This window comes from Ranitomeya imitator, chromosome 5 (assembly GCF_032444005.1).
Source record: "Ranitomeya imitator isolate aRanImi1 chromosome 5, aRanImi1.pri, whole genome shotgun sequence".
NCBI lineage: Eukaryota > Metazoa > Chordata > Amphibia > Anura > Dendrobatidae > Ranitomeya > Ranitomeya imitator.
In genome coordinates this window covers 279,726,264-279,746,041 of record NC_091286.1, presented here as the reverse complement: position 1 = coordinate 279,746,041, position 19,778 = coordinate 279,726,264, and the positions used below count along the sequence as shown (strand labels likewise).

Here is a 19,778-nt window from a genome sequence, read left to right as displayed (position 1 = left end):
ATTGGTCAGAATGGTGGGAAGGGGCACGGGCGGGACGCTGGTATTGTGGCTGGTGGGAAGGAGCACAGGAACGCTGGAAGTGTTGTGGCTGGTGGGACAGGGCACGGCCACGATGTGGGTGATGGTGAGGTTGGTGGGATGGGGCACGGGCTGGTTGGTGGTACGGGTCAGGAGGATGGTAGTGGCTGTAGTGATGGACAGTGGAGGAAGGGGGGACAGTTGCAACATGGGTGGCTAGAGTCTCTGCTTTTGAGGCAATGAGCGCTAGAGTAGACTGGCAGGATTCCATTACTTGCATCTGCTGAGAAGCAGATAGCGTCTCCATTTGCTCAAGTACCGACTGGAAAAAAGTGTTGTTCGGTGACTGTCTTGCCTCTGAACGCATCGTTAACAGAAGTGTATGCATCTCGAGTATACTTTTATTTATTACCGTAAATTAAAACCTGCAGCCATTTGCTTGGACAAAACTTTCAGACAGTTCTGGAAGGATGCGTTCAGGTGTAAGAACTCAGGCGTCATAACTCTGTAGCTGACCCCTCTGCCGATGGCGCCCCGATGCTACAGGTGTACTAGAGGTGGCAGCAGCAGAGGGGTGGGGTACAGGAAACATTATATCCTCAAAAGCAGATACATGCAATGGAACCGACCAGGATGCTCCAGCGCTCACGGATGGGACAGAGGGATCCGATGTGTGGGAAGGTGCAGAGTCGAGGCAAGATGCAGAGTGGGAAGGTGCGGAGGGGCCGGCACTGTCAAAGTGTCCCTCGGTGGCGGCCCCTCTGAGGGATTGCCCCAGAAGGATTCAACTATGCTGCAGGCTCCCGAGTGCTGCCGACGGTGCTGTGGAACAAAAGAGAAAAACAAACAATATACTGTAATTGCATGGCCCTGGCTGAAAGAGCAAAAGAGGATTAGACATGTAAAACATTGGTTATCACATGTGATGGGTAATATTAACCTTCGTGTCACCATCGTTGGCCTGAGGAACGACAGGGCTTGGGCATACTTGTATTTGCTCCTGCGTCCTCCACATCCACTTGGGGCCCGCATCTCTTTATTGAATTCCTTCTTAAAGCGATCCCTAATTGACCGCCACCGTTTTACAATCCTCTCACCTGTTAAAAAAGGAGAAACACAAATTGGTTAGAAACAATACTTAAAATGCATCAACAAAACTGAACTTTGTATACTTACGTTCTTGATTCTGTGCCCGAACATCGAGGTCCTCCCACTTCGGTATAAGCTCTTGGCAGACTTGCTCCCAGAGTCGCTGGGTCACGATGATATCAGCATGGCGGCAGTCACCCATGTTCCACAGCGGCTCCCTGTCTCAGATAAGATCGATGACGAGGTCAATATCGAGGCCAACTTCCTTACCGTCAGAATCAGGAGCACGCTGTGAAGCCTCTTATAAAAAAGGTAAAAAAAATTACAACAAAATTTTTTACAACATAAAGAATAAATCTCCCCCCCAAAAAAATTATATATATGTTAACACAATGACGGCCGCCATGACTCTCATGCCGACGACCCAGGGAGGCACTGGGAGGACCTCTGGATTGAGCACCAGAATCCGAACTCTAGAAGAAAAAAAAACATAACAATTATGTGCTTGTATGTAGCCTTTTTATGTGTTGTGTGCCATGTGATATCTATAATGATCATTGTATGTGTTGTGTTCTATCTGTAAGTATCATCTGTTATGTGTTGTGTGTAGTGTGAGGTTGTGGTTCTGCGATACATGAAAGAAACATACCAATTGTGATGCCACTCCAGGTCTTTCTCCACCCCTTTCCTCTTCTTCTGGGAGCACCTCTTGGACTACGGCAGCAGCTTCAGCAGCTTCCTACAAAGAAGAAAATGGCAAAGTACATTAATATATACACATACATACTCAAATACACACCCACCCACACCCACACACACACACCCACCCACACATACACACACCCACACACACACACCCACACACACTCCCACACACACACACCCACGAGAGAGAGGGAGAGAGAGAGAGAGCGCGAGAGAGCAAAATTATGTAAAAAACATCTATTTACCTCAGTGCGCTGCCGACGGGAGGGAGGGCTCCCAGAAGAAGACATGGCTGGTATGGCTTGGCTGGCTGGGATCTGTGGCAGGCTCCGCTCTCAGGCTTGGCTGGCTGGGCTCTGTGGCAGATTATAGCTGGCTGGCCTCTGTGGCAGGTTCCGCTCTCAGGCTTGGCTGGCTGGCCTCTGGCAGGCTCCGCTCTCAGGCTTGGCTGGCTGGGCTCTGGCAGGTTATAGCTGGCTGGTCTCTGTGTCAGGTTCCGCTCTCAGGCTTGCTGGCTGGGCTCTGTGGCAGGTATGGCTGGCTGGCCTCTGTGGCAGGCTCCACTCTCTCAGGCTTGGCTGGCTGGGCTCTATGGCAGGCTCCGCTCTCTCAGGCTTGGCTGGCTGGGCTCTGTGGCAGGTTTATAGCTGGCTGGGCTCTGTAGCAGGCTATAGCTGGCTCTGCTCTCTGGCTCTTTTGTCAGGTTCTTCAGTCTTGGCAGGGTGTGGGCTCTCTGGCTGGCAGTATGGCTGGAAATGAGTGAGGGCATCAATGGCATTGCTTTATATATGTATCCTGGGAGCAGGCCAATAGTTTCTGAGCATGCTCAGTGTAAAAAGCTGGATCAGGCAGCCGGATCCGCCTTTTTCTGGATCCGGCGTCCATAGACATGCATTGTAGCGAAAAGCCAGAAGGGCCAGATCCGGCTCTTCCGGCTGATTCGCCACAGACAAAAAACATTACAGTAGACGTTTTTTCCAGATGCTGGAATCGGAATTTGAGCCGTATTCGGCAAAAACCATAAGAAACGCAGGGCCATGTGGCGCGATCCGGTGCTAATATAAGTCAATGGGGGAAAAGCAGGTTCCGGTTTTCAGTTTTACCTGTTCCGGTTTTTCTCTCAAGAGTCGGATTTAGCCTGAAACAAAAAACCTGATGTGTGAAAGTAGCCTAACAGCGCTGTGGTTTAATTACCCTTAACTACCGCCGTTAAAAGGCGTTTTGGCGGTCGTGAAGGGGTTAGCAAAGGCAATATTTTGGACAAAATATTACCCTTTTGCCTGATTATGTGTTTGACCAATAAAGAACTTGACTATTGGAATGTTCTGATGCATTGGATGCATTTTTTCTGTGGATACATTGTCGTCCCGGTGGGTAATCAAGCCAAGAAAGCATAGGGCCAGGGAAGTGGTGCATAGGAAGCAGAGTAGCAACCAAAAGTTTTGTTGCTACTTCTGTCTGGTTATTGTGGTGCTATTTTCCTGGTGATTTTAATAAACCGGAAGCAAATGGTTGTCAGCTATAAGAATGAAAATTGTGCTTGACATTGTTTTATCCCTTTATGTGTTAATTTTCAATGTTTGCTGGGCTAAACGTTTTGCATATTTTGTCATGAATAGTCAAATTTTGCCTAAAATTTTTTGGGGGTGCGTTTTGAGGTTAAAACATGGCAAAAACAAAGACAAATTTATCAGCAGATGTCAGGAAGCTTATTATTTGGAGAGTGAAGTCAGGCGAAAATGAGATAACTATGGAATTCATTTGCCCTCAGAGTCTAGTGTCAGATATAATAATGAAAGAAATAGAAGGTTATGGAACAGCTGACACACCTAGAAGTGGACGACCATGGAAAACTTCTTCTAAAGTTGATCACATTATTAAGAAAAAGTCAGAATCTGATGTTTATTAATGTGCTGTACAGATTTTGCACTAAATAAATGAAGAATATGGGGTCAAAGTGAGTTGCCAAACTGTGGTGCGATGGCTAAGAGCAGTAGGGTTGAATGCACGCGTTCCAGTCAAGAAACTTTTCATCTCTGCAAAGAAACGGTAGGTCTGACTTCAATTTGCCAAAGAACACAGCCAATGGAAAGAGACAGATTGGTCTAAGGTGTTATGTTTGGATAAATCCAAGTTCAATCTGTTTGGTAGTGATAGCAAGCACTATATATAGCGCCCAAGTAGGTGACATAATGATGTAAGGTACCAAACACCTACAGTAAAACATGGTGGTGGTAATGTCATGGTTTGGGGGCTGCTTTTCTGCATCTGCCATTGGCCCTCTGCATAGAATTGATGGAAATATAAATGCTACCATGAACAAGGATATATTGAAGAATGTAATGCTGACACATGGTAAAAGCAAAGTAGGCAGGGGCAAGAAATTCCAACAAGACAATGATCCTAAGCACACATCCAATTTAGTAAAAAATTGGTTAGCAAAGAAAAATGCTTGCCTGTTACAACGGCCAAGCCAATCACTGGATTTAAACCCTATAGAGCACCTTTGTGATGAGTTAGGGCAATGAGTTAAGTCCCCTACCCATAGCAATAAAAATGAATTGTTTGCAGATTTGCAAATGGAATGGAGCAAGATCCCTCAGGATGTTTTGAATACCCTAGTGGCTTCAATGCCCGTTGTCGTGGTGCAGTAATTAAAGCAAGAGGTTATGCTACAAAATACTAAGTTATGGCATTGTAAATAGTGAATTACTCTCTATGTTGTGATCAATAAATAGTATATGCAAAACTTTTGGTAGTCAGTTTTCTTTAATTAAATGACCATACCTGTATTCTATAGCATTTTGGTTAAAGCTAAGGTCTTGCGTGATGACAACTTCATGCACTGTCAATTCATCACCAGCAAAATGGCATCACAGCAATCAGACAGGAGTAATCAGACTTTTAATTAAAAAAATGCTAAACTTTTGGTTGCTATTCTATATGAGAACATTGTAGTGCAGTTATGTAAGAACATTAATAAATGTAACCATATGATTTACCTTCCTTTTGTTGCCTTCCCATAAGCACATCGGCTCCTGCCATGCAGCCTATTCCTAAGATACAAGCTACTGCCCCAATGAAGTGTAAAATCTTATATCGCACCAGTAAGAAAAACCAGGACAGTAGTATGACGACAGGAATCACAAAACAATTAAGTAACTGCAAAGAAAAAAGAAAACAGAATAGTAATTACTGTACAATATCTATAACAAACATTGTAAATAGTTGGCATATAATATGGCTTAGTTGGTTTATACAGTAATATAGATATAATATGGCAACTGACAAGATTAGTAACTGGTCTACAATGCAAAAGTAATAGCTCCACTATTACATTGTTTCATACAGGATTAAGATGAGCGGCTCTTTGGAAATTTGAGTTTGACAACTTCTCCAAATTTAGATTTGCAGTGAATAAAGTGCATGAATCTCAATAATAGAATGTTATGGTTGGCGAAACGCACCGAATATATTTATTAGGTGAGATAGGTGCGTTCGCAACCCGGGATCCACCGTGCAGGAAAGAACCTGCTGCTAGGTAAGGCATTGAAGTAAATTAGTATAAACAAACTCTGTTTCTTCACAGAGCCCGTAGTAAAGAGAACGCTGTGCCCTGTTTAGCTCACAGGGGACACAGCTACTGAGTAGAGCCGACAGTGGTCATGCAGTCCAAACCAAACACGCTGCTCCTCTCTGGTGGAGCCGGAATTCTAATGGCTATTAGCCAGCCCTGAATTCACTCATAAGAAACTCCTCGCCGGAGGTTCCAGCATTCTAGGGGCTTATTTCAGCCAGGACCCTGACCACACACACAACCACACTGGCGCTGAGCTCGTACATATTTGATACTAGCGCATGGCCGTGCAGTCATGAGAACCTTTTATAGCTGCAGCAACTTCAGGACCTTCCCAGGAGGACCAATGGAAGGCTGCCACAGAACTTGATCAGGTACATGGCCTTCCTGGAGGACCAATGGAAGTTGCTGCAGTACTTGAACATGTGACCCTAGATCTCCACTGAGAGATCTTACCCTGGGCATTCTCAGTGTGTGCAAAGCAGGACTTAGTCCCAGAAAAGCCTGCTCGCCACAGACCAATGCAGGGTACAATAGCAGAGCCTGGAGAGGCAGCAGTAACCCTTTGCACAGTATCAGATTCAATGAGATGCTGGGACCGACGTCTCCGCTGAGCAGGCTCCACTGTGGCCGATGCCGAATGGGAGACCGCAGCAGACATGGTTCGAGATTCCCCCTGTGCAGCAGTGGGAACTCGACTTCTAACGTAGAAAGCTTGTATTTGCTTGGAAAATACATGGGGGGTGGGGGAGGGTGGAGAGATAGAGGACTCTGCTAACATAAGAGCTTTCACTCAACATGCAAGAGAGAGGATCCCGCTGACCAAAAGCTCACTTTACCGAAGAAAGAGTCTTACCCAGTGACTCTGGAGATGGAAAGCGACTCTGCCGTACAAACTGTGCTCCTCTGGGAGCCACTGATCTGCGATGGCTCAGGTACTGACCACAACTGTACTAGATATGATAATCTGCTAGATGTCATAGCTGCAGGGCATTATGGGGAAGCCGGCACAGTAACACAAAATATTAGTAGCCGGTTTTCTGATGCTTCACTAGTGTGGGAAACAGTGCCAGGCTAGGATTTTTTATGTTTGTCAAACCGCAAATCAAATCTCAAAATGAATTGAATAGCGAATTTCAGGAAATTTGACTTGAACTCAATCTTCCACTGGTCGATTCGCTCATCTCTATACAGGATCTAATTATAGTATGAGAAGGAATTATTCACTTCTACATTGAGTGCAGAAATATTAGGCAACTGAGTATTTTGACCATATCATCATTTTTATGCATATTTTCCAAGCTGTTTAACCCCTTAGTGACGGAGCCAAATTTTTGAAATCTAACCAGTGTCACTTTATGTGGTAATAACTCTGCAACGCTTCTATTGTTTTTTTGTGGCACATTATACTTTATGATTGATAGTAAATTTAGGTCAATATGTTTTGTGTTTACTTATAAAAAATATCAAAAATTTGAGAAAAATGTTAAAAAAAACTAGCAATTTTCTAAATTTGAATGATTGTCCCTTTAATCCAGATGGTCATACCACAGAAAAGCATTAATAAATAACATTTCCCACATGTCTGCTTTACATAAGCATCATTTGTAAAATGTTATTTTATTTTGTTAGCATTTTAGGAGATTTAAAAATGTATCAGCAATTTTTCATTTTTTCAAGGAAATTTACAAAATTTATTATGTTTGAAGTGACTTTAGGGGTCCCATATATTGGGAAACCCCCAAACCAGATACCATTTTAAAAACAGCACCCCTAGACATATTGAAAACTGCTGTCAGGTAGTTTATTAACCCTTCAGGTGCTTTATAGAAATTAATGCAAAGTGGTATGACAGAAATTAAAATGTGTATTTTTACCACCTAAATGCCTCTAACGTCTTAACAGATTACTACAGCTGTCAGACTGTAAGGCCGCTATTTGGTTGTGAATTGCAATCGCAAACATCTGGACCACAAAATAATGACCTGAGGGCACCAATTGAGATAAAGACGAAGCCCCCACACTCTGTTAACCATTTATAATGATGTAATCACTATTGACAGCAGCATCTAAGGGGTTAAACAGATTTGGAAGATACAAACACTGATGAAGGCTGATACAGCAAGTTGTTTGAGGTATACAGAATTATTAGGCAACTTGTTTTCCTCAGGCAAAATGGGCTAAAAAACAGGTTTAACTCACTCTGAAAAGTAAAAAATTGTTAAAAGTCTTGCAGAGGAATACAGTTCTCTTGAAAATACTAAGATATTGGGATGCAATTACAGAGCCATGAAAAGTTTCGTTACAAGTAGTCAACAGGTTCGCAAAAAATGTTGAGAAAAAAATGCCATTTTTGAGAACAATTAGACACAAAGCGACCAGGAAGATATTATCCTCCAGGGCAGTCACATTCCAGATCTGCACTCTTCCTGGAGTGCCCAGAAGTACAAGGTGTTCAGTGGTTGGCCAAGCGAAGGAATGCTGAAACCCCATTGAAAAAGGCACAGAAGTTAAAAAACCAAGACTGGGCCAAGAAATATCTGAAGACAGATTTTTCAAAGGTTTTATGGACTAATGAAATGGCAGTGGCTCGTGAAGGTCAGAGGGATGAGCTCATCCCTGGCTCAGTAATAGGCACAGACCTCAACTTCGAAGATGGAAGGCTTATGACTGATTGAAAAGAAGCGTGGCTATACAGGATACTGATATATTTTTTTAAAAGTTAGAATTGTATTTTTGTACATTTTGAGTTGTTTGGTTATTATTCTCACTTTAACTGACGAAACTAAACAATTGAGATAAGAAAATTATTTTTTCAGTTAGTTGCATAATAATCCTGCACACTAATAGTTTCCCAACAAATATGCACACAGACAGTAGATATTCTAAGAAAGACAAAACTCAATTTTTACTTTCTTAAAAATCCAGGTTTATTAACCCTTTGGATTGACCAACATAACTGTACTTATTCATTAATAAAATTAATCATGAAAAATACAAATTGGCTAATAATTGCACAAGCAGTGTACACTGAGATAGCTCTGTTAATGATGATCACAACATTGCTTAATTAGCATGATAAGTCATTATAATTACTGCATTAGTGTAAATCAAGGACATTGTAAAGTTAGAGCTAGCTGTAGATAGAAATAGTTCCAAGAGATTTTTTTCATAACCCAAAAGAATTAAACATAGCATAGCCTATACTTTACACATAATGCTTGAGAAACATGGAATCTGTATCTAGAAAGAGCAAATATTACCTAAATCAGTCAACAGCTTTCTATCCTGAGGGAACCCCACAAAACATCTCTGAACAAATATTGAATCAGTCAAAGGTGGAATACTCTGGGTCCTGATGCTCCTTTCTTCATCACTTTTATAGTGATCAAGAGAATTTTAGTGGTCAGACAATTATCGCCTATGATAAATGTCATTCATAAGGAAACCCTTTAAGAAGAAAGAGCCTGATTGATTAAAAAACTCTTAGCAGTATTTTGCTAAGTAAATTACACACATGGCCATCTTGGAGCTGTGATACTGATTAAATCAATACCTGTGGTGAAGCAATCCATTTTATGGTTTTTGTGTAACTAGGGTTTGAAGTTTTCTTATAATTATAGCTTCTTGCATCGGGTTCTTCAGCTCCGCCACGGCCCCTCTGCTGCTTCTGTTGACTTTATTGTCTTCCTGAATTAAACTTTGTGCCAGCAGTGTCTGTGCACATTGATCTCCTGGAAGCTTTCAAGAAAATGGAGTCGATGGTGGCACATGCGCAGATTTATACCTTGGCTCAATGATAATAATGAGATCTCAGTATGTGCTTGCACCGCTACCAGCGTGCTAAAGACCACTGGGAGTTCAGTTTGTGCATGTGCCGTTACTGGCGCCATTTTCCTTATGGCTGCCAGGAGACCAATGTGCGCTAGAGCGAAGTTTAAACCAGGACAATGATAAAGAAACCAGGAGTAGCTGAGGGGCTGTGGCAGAGTCGAAGACCCTATTCACAGTCCCTCCCAGATGAAAGAAGCTATGATTATAAGAAAACTTCAAACCCTGATTACACAAAATCCAAAAAACAGATTTCTTCAAAGCAGGCATTGCTTTAATCACTATCAAAACACCAATATGGCCATGTGTGTACTAAGCAAAATCCTGGTGACAGGTTCTCTTTAAGGGTACCGTCACACATAACGATTTCGTTAACGATATCGTTGCTTTTTGTGACGTAGCAACAATATCGTTAACTAAATCGTTATGTGTGACAGCGACCAACGATCAGGCCCCTGCTGGGAGATCGTTGGTCGCTGGGGAAAGTCCAGCACTTTATTTTGTCGCTGGATCTCCCGCTGACATCGCTGAATCGGCGTGTGTGATGCCGATTCAGCGATGTCGTCACTGGTAACCAGGGTAAATATCGGGTTACTAAGTGCAGGGCCGCGCTTAGTAACCCGATGTTTACCCTGGATACCGTTGTAAATGTAAAAAAACAAACACTACATACTTACATTCCCGGTGTCTGGTCATGTCCCTCGCGTTCAGCTTCCCGCACTGACTGGTTAGCGCCGGCCAGCCGTAAAGCAGAGCACAGCGGTGACGTCACCGCTGTACTTTACGGCCGGCGCTCAGTCAGTGCTGGAAGCTGAAGGCGAGGGACCTGACCAGACACCGGGAATGTAAGTATGTAGTGTTTGTTTTTTTACATTTATTATTATTATTATTATTTATTGTTATAGCGCCATTTGTTCCATGGCGCTTTACATGTGAGGAGGGGTATACATAATGAAAACAAGTACAATAATCTTAAACAATACAAGTCATAACTGGTACAGGAGGAATGAGGACCCTGCCCGCGAAGGCTCACAATCTACAAGGGATGGGTGAGAATACAGTAGGTGAGGGTAGAGATGGTCAAGCGCGGTCCTGCGCTTAGTAACCCGATGTTTACCCTGGTTACCCGGGGACTTCAGGATCGTTGGTCGCTGAAGAGCTGTCTGTGTGACAGCTCTCCAGCGACCAAACAGCGACGCTGCAGCGATCGACATCGTTGTCGGTATCGCTGCAGCGTCGCTTAGTGTGACGGTACCTTAAGACTAGTATTGTGCACACTAGTTTCAATGATAGGACTGCTAAAGTAAAATGTTTTGAATACCTACCTTTGTATAGAGAAATATATTGATATACGCCTATTTACAAAGATTCTGATAATTGCATATTCAATTTTTGTTTCGGTCATTGGAATACGGTGGGAAGATACAGTATGTGCATTCGCTCCTTGTGTCCTGGGGTCTCCCTGTGCTCGTATCTTTATGTGGCTCCGAATACCCAGTTATGTGATCTGTCAGCTGATGCATCATATGGTCGGTGACATCGGTGGCTTCATGACGCGGGAGCCGGCTGACTTTCAAGTCCTTCTGGGATCAGATATGCCGACATTCCTCTGTCTCACGCCATTAGACTGTGGGAGCACTATATATCAACTATGTCCACACATATGTTAACCTCTGGAGAAGGCTAGTTCCAAAACGTGCATTGGGGTTTGGCGCCACACCACTAGCACCTGCCTACATTGTCAGTATGTTTGTTTAATCCTATTTATCCATTTTAATGTTATTGTGATTGCATTTTATTGTTCAATTTCTTGACACGTGGTTTATTCATCGTCTATATTTTTCCCCCTATCTTTATGTTCGATCATGCCAGTGCATTATAGTTATGATTGATAATGTATTTTACAGGGCTATCTAGCATTAATATATTACTAGCATTAATAGATTTTGGATCGAGATCTCTACAATCATGTTTTCCTGCCTTACTTTGTGCTGCTATTTTCTAGTACATGCCCATAGACACTTCAATAAAGGTCTTTTTATATATGTGATATTTCTGATATTATCTTTGACCGATTCTCGGGTCCCTTCTTTTCGGTTCTTTATCACTTCCGAGTGGTTTCCACTTCAGTCCGCTGACGTATTTCTATGTAATATTTTTGATTAGGTTCTTATATGTATAATCAATTTATATTTATATGCCTTATGCCTCTTTTCCATATCCAATTGGTTTAACTAGAGTACAACGTGCCTAAAGACCTCCATATGTATTAGACTAATGTCGCATTGAACAGACCAATGTGAATTTGGCTGATGGTCTGTATGGGGTGCCGTCCAGTTGTTGGGGGTTAGAGATGTCGATCGCGCATGTCCTATTTTGGACTTCTGATTGCATTGCCCTTAGTGAGATAACGTCTCAGTTGCTAACGAAAGGTCTGCGGCTTTCTCTTAGAGAACACAGGAGCACTCAGCCGAGCAAGTACTCCTGTGTAGCAGTGTTGGCTGAGATGGTTGTCGGCCAAATGATCAGCCAAAGCAGCATTATGCTGACAGCCATCTAATGTCACTATGTTCTTGCCACCTAATCTGAGAGTAGCATAGTGCACAGACCCTGATTCCAGCAATGTGTCACTTACTATGCTGCCTAATCACTAGCAGATTATCACGCTAGGACTGGTAAACCTGCTGTCAGGTAGACAAGCATATTCATGGGCTCTATATAACCCCGACCACTGATCGGCAGCTTTCTGTGTACAATGTACATAGGCAGAAAACTGCCAATAAGTGGTGTGGGAGGGGTTATACAGAGCTCAGTATTCAGAAAACTTGTAGATCTTCAGCAGATTATATCTTATCAAAACTGCTCAAGCAGCCCAGTAAGGCCGGTTTCACATTCGCGTTTCCCTGATGTGCGGAGGGCTGCGGACTTCCTCCGTGAAGCCCCGCCCTCCGCCGCACCTCGCTTGTAGCTCCGCCTACATCTGCATGCGGCCCGCATGCGGCCTGCATACCTATATTTAACATTAGGTACGCAGGTCGTGCGGCTGTATGCGGAAGGTGCCGCATGCTTCGTTTTGACGATGCGGTGACCAGCGCAGACGCAGCCACGTAGCATTTTTTTCCCCGCATCGTCAAAACGATGCATGCGGCACCATCCGCATACAGCCGCACGACCTGCGTACATAATGTTAAACATAGGTACGCAGGCCGCATGCGGGCCGCATGCAGTTGTAGGCGGAGCTACAAGCGGAGGTGCGGCGGAGGGTGGGGCTTCATGAAGGAAGTCCGCAGCCCTCCGCACATGAGGGAAACGCTAGTGTGAAACTAGCCTAAATTATACAGGAATCAGGGTATCTGCCCCACATTATGCTACTCTCACTTTAGGTGCAAAACCTGATGACAGATTCCTTTTAACCCCTCTGTGACCTTAGACGTACTATCCCGTCGAGGTGCCCTGGGCTTATCTGACCCTGGACGGGATAGTACGTCATAGCCGATCGGCCGCGCTCACGGGGGGAGCGCGGCCGATCGCGGCCGGGTGTCACCTGCTTATCGCAGCTGACATCCGGCACTATGTGCCAGGAGCGGTCACGGACCGCCCCCGGCACATTAACCCCTGGCACACCGCGATCAAAGATGATCGCGATGTGCCGGCGGTGCAGGGAAGCACCGCGCAGGGAGGGGGCTCCCTGCGGGCTTCCCTGAGCCCCCCGCAGCAACGCGATGTGATCGCGTTGCTGCGAGGGTCTCCTCACCTCCCTCCCTGCTCGAGCCCCGGATCCAAGATGGCCGCGGATCCGGGTCCTGCAGGGAGGGAGGTGGCTTCACAGAGCCTGCTTAGAGCAGGCACTGTGAAGGCTGCAGCGCTGCATGTCAGATCAGTGATCTGACAGAGTGCTGTGCAAACTGTCAGATCACTGATCTGTGATGTCCCCCCCTGGGACAAAGTAAAAAAGTAAAAAAAAAAATTTCCAAATGTGTAAAAAAAATAAAAAAAAAATATTCCAAAATAATGAAAAAAAAAAAAAAATATTATTACCATAAATACATTTCTTCATCTAAATAAAAAAAAAAAAACCAATAAAAGTACACATATTTAGTATCGCCGCGTCCGTAACGACCCGACCTATAAAACTGTCCCACTAGTTAACCCCTTCAGTAAACACCGTAAGAAAAAAAAAAAAAAAACGAGGCAAAAAACAACGCTTTATTATCATACCGCCGAACAAAAAGTGGAATAACACGCGATCAAAAGGACAGATATAAATAACCATGGTACCGCTGAAAGCGTCATATTGTCCCGCAAAAAAAGAGCCGCCATACAGCATCATCAGCAAAAAAATAAAAAAGTTATAGTCCTGAGAATAAAGCGATGCAAAAATAATTATTTTTTCTGTAAAATAGTTTTTATCGTATAAAAGCACCAAACCATAAAAAAATGATATAAATGAGGTATCGCTGTAATCGTACTGACCCGAAGAATAAAACTGATTTATCAATTTTACCAAACGCGGAACGGTATAAACGCCTCCCCCAATAGAAATTCATGAATAGCTGGCTTTTGGTCATTCTTCCTCACAAAAATCGGAATAAAAAGCGATAAAAAAATGTCACGTGCCCAAAAATGTTTTCAATAAAAACGTCAACTCGTCCCGCAAAAAACAAGACCTCACATGACTCTGTGGACCAAAATATGGAAAAATTATAGCTCTCAAAATGTGGTATTGCAAAAAATATTTTTTGCAATAAAAAGGGTCTTTCAGTGTGTGACGGCTGCCAATCATAAAAATCCGCTAAAAAACTCGCTATAAAAGTAAATCAAACCCCCCTTCATCACCCCCATAGTTAGGGAAAAATAAAAAAAAATGTATTTATTTCCATTTTCCCATTAGGGTTAGGGCTAGGGTTAGGGCTAGGGTTAGGGCTAGGGTTAGGGCTAGGGTTAGGGCTAGGGTTAGGGTTAGGGCTAGGGTTAGGGCTAGGGTTAGGGCTAGGGTTAGGGTTGGGGCTACAGTTAGGGTTAGGGTTTAGATTACATTTACAGTTGGGAATAGGGTTGGGATTAGGGTTAGGGGTGTGTCAGGGTTAGAGGTGTGGTTAGGGTTACCGTTGGAATTAGGGTTAGGGGTGTGTTTAGATTAGGGTTTCAGTTATAATTGGGGGGTTTCCACTGTTTCGGCACATCAGGGGCTCTCCAAACACGACATGGCGTCCGATCTCAATTCCAGCCAATTCTGCGTTGAAAAAGTAAAACAGTGCTCCTTCCCTTCCGAGCTCTCCTGTGTGCCCAAACAGGGGTTTACCCCAACATATGGGGTATCAGCGTACTCAGGACAAATTGGACAACAACTTTTGTGGACCAATTTCTCCTGTTACCCTTGGGAAAATACAAAACTGGGGGCTAAAAAATAATTTTTGTGGGAAAACAAAAAGATTTTTTATTTTCACGGCTCTGCGTTATAAACTGTAGTGAAACACTTGGGGGTTCAAAGTTCTCACAACACATCTAGATAAGTTCATTGAGGGGTCTAGTTTCCAATATGGGGTCACTTGTGGGGGGTTTCTACTGTTTAGGTACATTAGGGGCTCTGCAAACGCAATGTGACGCCTGCAGACCAATCCATCTAAGTCTGCATTCCAAATGATGCTCCTTCCCTTCCGAGCCCTCCCATGCGCCCAAACGGTGGTTCCCCCCCACATATCGGGTATCAGCGTACTCAGGACAAATTGGACAACAACATTTAGGGTCCAATTTCTCCTGCTAACCTTGGAAAAATACAAAACTGGGGGCTAAAATATAATTTTTGTGGAAAAAAAAATATTTTTTATTTGCATGGCTCTGCGTTATAAACTGTAGTGAAATACTTGGGGGTTCAAAGCTCTCACAACACATCAAGATGAGTTCCTTAGGGGGTCTACTTTCCAAAATGGTGTCACTTGTGGGGGGTTTCTACTGTTTAGGTACATTAGGGGCTCTGCAAACGCAATGTGACGCCTGCAGACCATTCCATCTAAGTCTGCATTCCAAATGGCGCTCCTTCCCTTCCGAACCCTCCCATGCGCCCAAACGGTGGTTCCCCCCCACATATGGGGTATCAGCGTACTCAGGACAAATTGGACAACAACTTTTGGGGTCCAATTTCTCCTGTTACCCTAGGGAAAATACAAAACTGGGGGCTAAAAAATAATTTTTGTTGGAAAAAAATTTTGTTTTATTTTTATGGCTCTGCATTATAAACTTCTGTGAAGCCCTTGGTGGGTCAAAGTGCTCACCACACATCCAGATAAGTTCCTTAGGGGGTCTACTTTCCAAAATGGTGTCACTTGTGGGGGGTTTCAATGTTTAGGCACATCAGTGGCTCTCCAAACGCAACATGGCGTCCCATCTCAATTCCTGTCAATTTTGCATTGAAAAGTCAAACGGCGCTCCTTCCCTTCCGAGCTCTCCCATGCGCCCAAACAGTGGTTTACTGCCACATATGGGGTATCAGCGTACTCAGGACAAATTGGACAACAACTTTTGAGGTCCAATTTCTTCTCTTACCCTTGGAAAAATAAAAAATTGGGGGCAAAAATATAATTTTTGTGAAAAAATATGATTTTTTATTTTTACGGTTCTGCATTATAAACTTCTGTGAAGCACTTGGTGGGTCAAAGTGCTCACCACACCTCTTGATAAGTTCCTTAGGGGGTCTACTTTCCAAAATGGTGTCACTTGTGGGGGGTTTCAATGTTTAGGCACATCAGTGGCTCTCCAAACGCAACATGGCGTCCCATCTCAATTTCTGTCAATTTTGCATTGAAAAGTCAAACTGCGCTCCTTCCCTTCCGAGCTCTCCCATGCGCCCAAACAGTGGTTTACTGCCACATATGGGGTATCAGCGTACTCAGGACAAATTGGACAACAACTTTTGAGGTCCAATTTCTTCTCTTACCCTTGGAAAAATAAAAAATTGGGGGCAAAAATATAATTTTTGTGAAAAAATATGATTTTTTATTTTTACGGTTCTGCATTATAAACTGTTAGGGGTCGAGTTCCCGCTTCTGCACAGGGGGAATCTCGAGCCACTTCCGCTGCGGTCTCCCATTCTTGTCCAGCCGCAGTGGAGCCTACTCAGCAAGGACGTCGGTCCCAGCGTCTTGCTCATTCTCACTCTGTTCTGAGAGTTAGTGCTGCTTCTCCAGTCTCTGCCTTTAAAGTCAGTGCTGGTCAGCAGCGAGCGGACTTCTCTGGGACTAAGTCCTTGTCTGCATGTACTGAGCATGCCCAGCGTAAGGTCTCCCGTTGGAGATCGAGGGTCATGTGCTCAGGCTCTGCAGCACATTCCATTGGTCCTCTTGGCAGGTCCTAGAAGGGCAAAAGTGCTGTGGCCACTTCCTGTGCTGCTGTTATATAAACTGCGCATGACCGCACGGCCATGCGCTAGTATTGTTTTACAATTGCTTATGTGTGTATGTTGTGAGTGCAAGTCGTCCTTGGAAACCCCTACCCTATTGAATGTCTGTTCGCGGAAGGTGTATGGCTGCTACCTAGCGCCCGACTTAGCCTACAGCACTAACACACATCACAGCGTCCTGTAGCTGTGCCTGCCAGTACGGCGCCGTGCGCCTGCCTTGCGCTTTCCATACCCGAGTCTGGGTGGTTAGTGGCGTCCGTTAGTGCGGCATCGCTCGCACTCTTGTGCACAGATTGCTTAAGGTTCTCTACACACCCAGTTGCGGTGTTACGCCAGCAAGGGTCTAATCGGGCTCCAATCCCTTCTGGGGTTAAGTCCGCTGACCACTTGCTCGCGCACTAGTGCGGTACTGCGGTCCTGTGAATTAACAGGATCGCTTTCTTCACGCTGGGTGAGGTTTAACCCACGCGTGTATACTTTAGTGTACCGCCATATTGTCTGCTAATTGCTAGCAGCAGGTTCTCACCTGCACGGTGGACCCCGGACTGCGAACGCACTTTTATCATCTGTCTTGGTGCGTTCCGCCAGTCCTAACAGAATACTAGCGCCAGGGTCTGGCTAGTAAAATGGCGGACGATCAGCGTTTACAGCGGTACATCCAGCAGCTGGAGGGAAGGTTGGCGGCTTTTGAGCTTTCAACCTCAGCTGTGGATGTTACTGCTGTCGCTGTTCAGGCTGCAAGTGTGGCTGCAGCTACCTTGTCCACTGCCGCTCCTGTACCGACGCTATCTCGCCTCCCGCTACCAGAGAAATTTTCTGGTGACAGTAAGTCCTGTAGGGGTTTCGTGAGTCAGTGCTCAATACATCTCGAGCTTCTGGCCTCTCGTTTCCCTACAGAGCGGGCTAAGGTGGGCTTTATAATATCCTTATTGTCGGACAGGGCGTTGCAGTGGGCTACGCCGCTGTGGGAGCGTGGCGATCATGTGGTGCAGAGTGCTCCGTTATTCCTGAGCACTCTGAAACAGGTCTTTCTTGGACCTCGTGTCACCCATGACACGGCGCTCCAACTGTTGGCACTGACTCAGGGCTCGTCCTTGGTCAGCCTTTTTGCCGTCCATTTCCGCACTCTGGCATCTGAGCTGGAGTGGTCGGATAAAGCCCTTATCCCTATATTTTGGAGGGGGCTGGCTGACCACGTTAAGGACGCTCTGGCCACTAGGGAGATTCCCGCCACACTGGAGGAGTTAATAGCAGTATCTACTCGCATTGACCGCCGTTTTCACGAGCGGAGGTTAGAGCGAGCCCAGTGTAGGCAGAGGTTTCGGCTGGCTCCCACCTTCGCCAAACCTTTGGAATCTCCAGTTCAGGCTCCTGAGGTTCAGGAACCTAAGGTGGTGTCACGAGCGGGATCTAAGTCCCAGACTGCTCGTGCACTCCAGGGTTGCCAGGTTTGCCAACAGTCAGGACATCTTGCCACCAGATGTCATCAGCGGTCGAGGAAACGTCAGCGTCTAGTGGTAGTAGGTGGAGGTGCACTAGACACTGCGACGTTTGCCTCCAAATTGTCCTTTAAGGGGACAATTACCTTTGGCTCATCCTCCCACTCGGTAGATCTCTGCGTGGATTCTGGGGCGGAGGGCAATTTTATGTCTTCTGCCTTCGCCCAACGTCACGCAATACCCCTGGTTATGCTATCCCAACCAGTAACGGTACGAGTGGTGAATGGGTCGACACTCCCCGCACAGATAACACATCAGACCATCCCTGTTACTCTGTCCCTGTCGCCATCCCATCAGGAGATTATTTCTCTACTCGTCATTCCTGAGGGTATTGATGAGGTCCTGTTGGGGATACCTTGGCTACGGTACCACTCTCCTCACATCGAGTGGTCCTCAGGCAGAATTCTGGGATGGGGTGAGTCATGTGGGGGTAGGTGTCACCGAGAGTGCGTTCAGGTTGCTACTACTGAGGTACCCGCAGATCTATCCTCTCTCCCCAAGCAATATTGGTCTTATGCAGACGTGTTCTCCAAGAAGGCGGCGGAGACCCTTCCGCCCCATCGCCCCTATGACTGTCCTATCGATCTCTTGCCTGGTGCTGAGCCTCCCCGGGGTCGAGTCTACCCATTATCTCTCCCGGAAACGGAGGCAATGTCTCAGTACATACAAGAGAATCTGGCAAGAGGGTTCATTAGGAAGTCAGTGTCACCTGCTGGGGCAGGGTTCTTCTTCGTGCAGAAGAAGAATGGAGAACTACGTCCATGCATAGACTACAGGGGTCTTAATGCTATCACAGTTAAGAACAAGTACCCTTTGCCGTTGATATCTGAGCTTTTCGATAGGCTTCGGGGAGCTAGAGTGTTTACGAAACTAGATCTGCGGGGTGCTTACAACCTGATTCGCATCCGTGAGGGGGACGAGTGGAAAACGGCATTTAACACCAGAGATGGGCACTATGAGTATCTGGTGATGCCCTTCGGGCTCTGTAATGCACCTGCCGTTTTTCAAGACTTTGTCAACGACATCTTCCGGGATATGCTTTCCACCTCGGTTGTAGTCTATCTGGATGATATTCTCATCTTTTCTCCAGATATTGACTCCCACCGGAGAGATGTTGGCAGAGTCTTCGACCTCCTACGGGCAAACTCTCTTTACGCAAAGTTGGAGAAGTGTGTGTTTGAGCAGGAGTCCTTACCTTTCCTGGGCTATATCATCTCCGCCCAGGGATTGGCTATGGATCCTGCCAAACTACAGGCTGTGATGGACTGGCAAGAGCCCCATTCTCTTAAAGCGGTGCAGCGCTTTATGGGGTTCATAAACTATTACCGCCAGTTCATTCCCCACTTCTCAACTCTGGTGGCTCCCTTGGTAGCCCTCACCAAGAAGGGAGCGAATCCCAAATTGTGGTCGGAAGAGGTCTCCAAGGCCTTCACTTCTATTAAGTCCCACTTTGCTAGCGCTCCCATCTTACATCGTCCCGATGTGGATAAGCCATTCCTACTGGAGGTGGATGCCTCGTCCGTTGGTGCTGGAGCAGTCCTCTACCAAAAGGATGCTCAAGGTCGGAAGCATCCATGCTTCTTCTTCTCCAAGACCTTCACGCCAGCGGAGAGGAACTACTCCATCGGGGACAGGGAGTTGCTAGCAATGAAGTTGGCCTTTT

The 19,778-nt window shown here is 45.3% G+C and overlaps 1 protein-coding gene across 1 annotated transcript in view; it reads right to left on the bottom strand.

Moving 5' to 3' along the window:
• Window positions 1–19,778, bottom strand: part of SLC35F1 (solute carrier family 35 member F1) — a 692,218-nt gene that overhangs the window by 74,466 nt on the left and 597,974 nt on the right. The window contains exon 4 of the mRNA XM_069767980.1: window positions 4,815–4,974. Coding sequence (XP_069624081.1) covers window positions 4,815–4,974 — 160 coding nt within the window. The remainder of the gene's footprint in view (window positions 1–4,814; window positions 4,975–19,778) is intronic.